Below are 6,116 nucleotides of genomic sequence, written 5' to 3'. Positions count from 1 at the left end.
GCCGATCATCGATTTACTTTTCATAGTAAGAGCTCACTGCTGAGCCTCGAATATGAAGAGGTCACGATGGTGAGACTCAGCAATGCCGTTCTTTCACTCGATGTAGCCGCGGCAAGAAAAACAGCTGAGTAGAATTCTCGTGATGTCGCACGTGTTACACAATCTGATCACTCGGTGACGTGGTGATCGTCGACGTTGGACGATCCACAAGTGCTCGCATCTAGTAGATAGCAAAGTGGGCTTTGTTACAGCGCGCGTAAATAGCCCACCCCGATATCTGAATTAGTCTGAAGTGGTTCCAGACACTTGCAGAAGTAATCATCGTAAAGCCGGAAGGGTAAACCTCTGACAAAGCCGCACATTCTCTAAGAAACTTCACATAACTAGATACATCAAGCTTCGAGTGCACTGTCTGTAATTAACGCTTTTTCATGAGTCGGTCATTAGCTAGCATGCTAATACTAATATTTGATGATATGCTGAGCAATGAACAGAGCTCTGCACACAATTTACCGTGAGTGAAATTTATTGTTTACGATATAAGTTACTTGACAGTAGGTGCAGGTTCGTAGAGCCTTATAACATAAGACAAATAGGAGTGGTATAACAAAAACAACTATTATATGTAGCTTATTCGCTAGCCAGCTAGCTATTGTCAGCCGAATAATCGTAAGCAAAAAAAAATTATCGTTCGCGATGTGGAATAATTTCATAAAAGTCATGGCTATTATATGATCCCGTGATGTATCTAAGTGATAATGCCACTACCGATCGTGACTGTTTATCTAGTAACCAAGAGCGGTAAGATAAGAAGCGTTGGATAATAAATATGCCGTGTTTGCTTTATTTAGATCAGATAACGTACACGGCATCCGTTTTAGCAGAAAGTCGAATCGACCTATTGATAGAAACCCCGTTGTCAATAAGGTTCAACATAAAATACGTATTTTATTAGACGAATTGAGGTTACATACGTAAATATGAGTACACCTTTGAAATGTAGTTGCTTAAATAATTGATTAGATGAAATGTAAATTGTTTTGTTGTAGGCAACACCCGTTATAGAGGCACTGGAGTTTTATCGGCTGTGTTTAGGTGGTTTCAGCTTTGGGTCTCACTTCATTACTTGAATGAAATGCTTGTTTAAGCTTTCACCCATAAACAGGATATACCTTAGGTCCTTAATAAAAGGAAGTTTCGTACTGTTTGTGTAGCAGTTCATCATGGTAGCAAGGTAGTCAGTGAGTAAAGAGCCAGGGATTGAGAGTACCGTTTGGCCTTTGTGATGCTTCATCGTAGGGTAGACTCCATTGATTATTTTTATAAGGTCAATCGCATGCTGGTAGAAGGTTTCTCGCGTGACGTTCTTGTATAGTATGTTTCGTTCGTCACCCAATATTCCGAAAATTATCTGAGAAAAAAAAAGACAGAAGACAGCGATATTTTGTAGGTTGCATTCCTGCACGCCGCTAAGCTGTGATTTAGAAAAGCAGAACGATGGATTGGGAACTGAACTGTTAATAACATGCAGTAAAAGAAGCGGTCTTCGTCAAATAAATGCTAAATTTATTACCGCAGATGCGGCGCTTATCTGTTTGGTATCTGAGTCTGAAGATTTTCAGTAAACTGAAGCCTCTCGCCGACATTTTATAGTATAATAACAACGGAATATAGCGGGGAGGAGCAGGGGCTAAGTAGTATAGCAAAGCAAATTATCTCATCTAATGAAATAGTCAACATTCATAATCGTTTCGAGGACTCGTTACGATTTACAGAGATGCTTAATTATCTTATCGCAATATTGTCAACTATTTGAGAGTTCGCTTTGTGAAGAGTAGTATTATTAGTTATTTTGTGATCGCTTCGGCATAACGTATGAATGGCGCTTATGCCGGATTCGAATCTGTAGTATGTTTTACCTGTTGTCCGAAGCAAAACAGTTTCGTAATTAACGGCGCGACGTCAATATATGTAAGACCGCAATCTTCGAAGGACGTACCTAGAAACTGCAGGACATAGGGAGCGCACTTTGTTGCTATTTTAAGCGTGTTCATTGTAGCTTTCTGACGCTCGCGAAGGTTTAAATCGCTCATGCCTTTGCATGGTTGAAATTTCTTCGAAGAAAACTCTTCGGCAAAGGCCGGCAAAGCTACTGAGCCTACAAATATCACCTCGACGATTCGTAGAGCTGAACGGAAAAACATCGCTGCGTTGAGAATATTGATTGAAGTTCTTTCGTCTAGTTGAAGGCTGATATAAGAGATTAGTTGATGGCTATTGACTTTAGATTAGAATGATCATTAACAAAACAGCTCCAGTAAACTTTGGGCGAAACTGAGAAAGAACAAAAATAATAGGTAGAGTTAATCATTGAGTACAACTTTGCAGATTTGTTGTCGTCTGATGTCACATATACACGGCACATATCAGTTCTAGTGCGGATGAGTTATGACTGCTCTGTTAGAATAGTCCGCTTAGTTCTACGGCTTGAGCGGTTAGAAAGGAAAGAAAAAAGTTTGTTAAGAAGTAAGCAGTGAAATTAGCTAAGGAGATGGGCCAGGCGCTCCTAAAAGCTGTGCTTCCATAGGACTAGGCCTTAGTATCGACACACCTGGCTGCTAGGCAATAACAAATATTGCACAGTTAGTGAAGCTGACCATACGGGTGTCCACGTGATAGTTATAAAGTTAGTCACCGCTTGCACTAATTGCCTAGCTCCAACTGTCGGTAAAAACTTAAGGCATATATCCAATTAGGAGTTATAGGCCATCCAATTTGAGTTAAATGTGACTGGGTCTTAATCATCAATTTTATCGGAAGTCGATTTTTTTTACATAGCTTACGCAAAACAATCTGTCTGTTGCTTCGTGCGCCAGTGTATCATCATTACTGCAGACGAAGCTTTTCCTTTGCTATTATTAATCGGTAAGCTAACTAAAAGCCACGCATCCAATCCCTAGTAAGTGCTCACATAATTTCTCTGCGTCAGGTAACTTATATAACCGAATATCATCAACTGTAATACAACAGCGACAGTAAACATAGTTTGCCAGAGTACTAATTAGAATAAACCTTTTGCCTTCAGGTTATCTAGGATGTCTAGTCAATCGATGCAAGCAGGTCACCGGTTATTTATTGCCTTATACAACTGCGTATGTCTAAGCGGTAGATCTGCGATAGAAGTCAGCCAGGGAGCAGACATGGGACAACGAACAATGTCAATTAAACTCAATAAAATAAAACACTCAATAAATGATAAACCACGGCGGAAGCAAACACTTAGCAACGCGCGTACAACATAATTTTTTCTGTTTCGGTAAAGCATGCAGACGCTTGAGTACATGTGTACATTGGTGCAGTCAACGAAAACGCTGATCAGAACAAACATACAATTTTATTCATGTCGTGAGATTTAATTTATCCAAGTTTTGACACTAAAATCAGATATCTATTGAGTCGCTATGTGTGATAAAGAGCAGCGTGATTGGCTAGAAAGTACAAGGGTTCAATTGCGCGCATACATGGTCTCTACATGATTTAAGTTTTTTCAGTTAAATAGTGAAGTCTGCAGCTATATGTGTCAATACATACATGAAAAAAATACGTTACGATAAATTCACATAGGAAGCCGAATACCTCCTTCTGTCTAAATGTATCTATCGACAGATATATGCGCATCCAGTTAAAAAGCATAGATAAATATACGCCTGGATAGACGCGACGAAAGGGTACGTCGAACACGAAATGTTACAAAATGAGTTATTAGGTTGTTAGTGGACGCTAGGTTTAACGTGGAGACGCAGTGGCCCATGGCGGCAGTTCGCCTCGTGCCATCTGTACCACTGAAGTCAGAAGTTTCTTCAGCCGGCTTCTTTGCACAGCCAGTTTCAATAACAATCAGCCAAGTCTGAAACAGCCCGAAACGCTAGAACACTTGGCGAAACTGAATCGGTAAGAGTTTTGTTTCGGGAATGGCTTGTTGCGTTATTATATATCACAAGAAAATTAGAGAAAGCATGTTGTCATCGAATACCAAAAGTTTCACCGTGCCTTCGAACATGCGTGTTGCCTTAGGCGACATGTCGATGCGGACCGCGCTAGCGGATTCGTCTGAACGTCACTACAGTTATTCAGATGAATTTGTTTTTGCGTACCACGAATAAGTTATACCACTTTTAAATGCAGGTTAGGCTTATAATCTTCGAGCGTACCTTCGAAAGAGAAGTAACTTCTTGTATTTAATCAAAATCTGCCTAAACGAGCGTCATACTCGTAGCTGGCCTGAGTTCAATGAGCTTTTCTATCCAAAAAGAACATGCGCAGACAAAGGTTCACCTTGAGCTTTAGTGCGTATAGGTTCTACCCAGCTAACTATAATATGGGCAATTCAATGCCGTACTGTACTTTTCTAGCATTTACTTTAGTTAATATGGCAAAGATAAATCCAATGCAAAACAAAATCGTCTCTGAGCTGGGTGACAAATATATTTTTCACTCTAACCTTTGGAAGCGATCTTTTCTTGCGTTGCCGAAAGAAAAGGACGAGAATAAGCAGTCAGTACATTAGGTCACTAAAGAGGAATAGTTTCGCTTTTAAAAAAGGTTTACTCGAAGGCTTGGGATTATAAGAAGCCAAGAGGCGAGGATGAACCATTATAGTCCCGCAAGGTTGATGAGACGATTTATTTTCCGGATTTCGCTAGATACTACTATTCTATTCCTGTCGCAGTGGTACATGTGTGCCCTATTTATCTCGATTCTAATTTTGGAAGTGGAAAGTTGTATGTTGCTGCTTCGGTTAAACACTGCCCGGCTAGATAGAATAACGCTATTTTGCCGTTTCGTAAGCTGCCGTGCCAAAGCCGACTGATTTTCAGACTACGATAAACGTTCACCGTTGCTATTGAGCGAACCTCTCTGAATCGGCCTCACGATGTATTGTAGCGTAGCGTATAAACGCGGAATCAACTTTGCCAGGGTGGAGAGGGCCTCCCACAGTGTCAATCATTCGCTGCGTCGTCCACGCGTTCGTCGTCACCAGTTTCGTTTGTCTCTTCCGCAGCCGCTGTTGTTGTAATATCGTATCTCCTTGTCCTTTCATTGATTTTTGCGCTCGTTCTTTTCATCAGACAGCAACTGAAGCAGCGGCGGCGGCGGCGGCGGCGGCGACGGCGGCGTTGTCACTAACGTTAAGCCGGTGCCACAAACAACTACTACAGTACATACAACTATTAATCATATCTTTATTGTAGAGTTGGTGTTACTAAATAAAAGTTTTGTGTTTAGTACGGGCGTTGCTTCAGACCGCTCTGTCGACAGAAGAATTGCTAGCACTAGCATCAGCAGTAGCGTCCTACAACTGTAAACCTCTTTATCGACTTTGTTTCATTGTACGCCAGTTGGGATGTAATCGATAACAACATACGACGGAGATACTTGCGCGCGCAGCCGGCAAGTCACCAGACGCTTTTGGTGGTGTTATCGGGTTTGTGTACATCAAGCTGAAACAACGCCGGGCCCGATCGCAACCACGGTCGAGCGTTCGCTGTATCTGTTCAAGATTGTACAGCTGTAAATAGCCAACTTACGGGGTCGTTCTTATAATGCAGTTTCGTTCTTCGCTCATTTGGTCCGGATTGTTTATATTATTGTTATCGTTATTGACGCTGTGGCGTCGCCGCGCCGAGTTCATCCCTCTGCACCGTGTGTAGTTGTGCATTTCGTCGCACCAGCTACCGAGCGTGAGGCGCAGCAGCAGCCGCAGCAGCAGCAGAGGAAAAGGACGGTGCGAAAAGAGAGAGAGAGAGAGAGGTTATCATGTTTTCTGTTTTTCGCTCCAACTGCTCGCCAACTTTCTCGCTCTCCCTCCCTCTTCCTCTCTCTCTCTCGCTTGCTCTCCTTGCTCTTTCCAAGGCGAAGACACACGAGCCCACTAAATCGACGGCTGCTATAGTAGCTGTGGGGAACCATTTTTGGGAGTATACAACGACCAGCAGCGGGTGATCGTCCAGCTGTCGGACAGTGTATTTCGACGTTCTTCAACCCGTGTCGCTTATGGGTAGCCTACTTCTTAATGGTAGTTCATCGAAGGACACTGTTTCGAGCGCTCGTACAAG

The 6,116-nt window shown here is 42.2% G+C and overlaps 1 protein-coding gene across 1 annotated transcript; it reads right to left on the bottom strand.

Moving 5' to 3' along the window:
• Positions 1-923: 923 nt before the first annotated feature.
• Positions 924-5,049, bottom strand: LOC111247601 (uncharacterized). Its single transcript, XM_022798717.2, has 2 exons — positions 1,920-5,049; positions 924-1,411 (listed from the first exon to the last, which is right to left on the bottom strand). Exons 1-2 carry the CDS (start codon positions 2,202-2,204, stop codon positions 1,115-1,117), a joined length of 582 nt encoding a protein of 193 aa, XP_022654452.1. The 5' UTR covers positions 2,205-5,049; the 3' UTR covers positions 924-1,114.
• Between the last annotated feature and the right edge of the window lie 1,067 nt (positions 5,050-6,116).

This window comes from Varroa destructor, unplaced genomic scaffold (assembly GCF_002443255.2).
Source record: "Varroa destructor unplaced genomic scaffold, Vdes_3.0 BEIS01000003.1, whole genome shotgun sequence".
NCBI lineage: Eukaryota > Metazoa > Arthropoda > Arachnida > Mesostigmata > Varroidae > Varroa > Varroa destructor.
This window is presented reverse-complemented; position numbering and strand designations above follow the sequence as displayed.

Excerpts from the sequence above, each read along its gene's own strand:
- LOC111247601 (XM_022798717.2), bottom strand. The coding sequence starts at position 2,204 with ATGTTTTTCCGTTCAGCTCTACGAATCGTCGAGGTGATATTTGTAGGC. Across the intron at positions 1,412-1,919 it reads TGTTTTGCTTCGGACAACAG|ATAATTTTCGGAATATTGGG; the intron begins GTAAAACATACT and ends TTTTTTTCTCAG.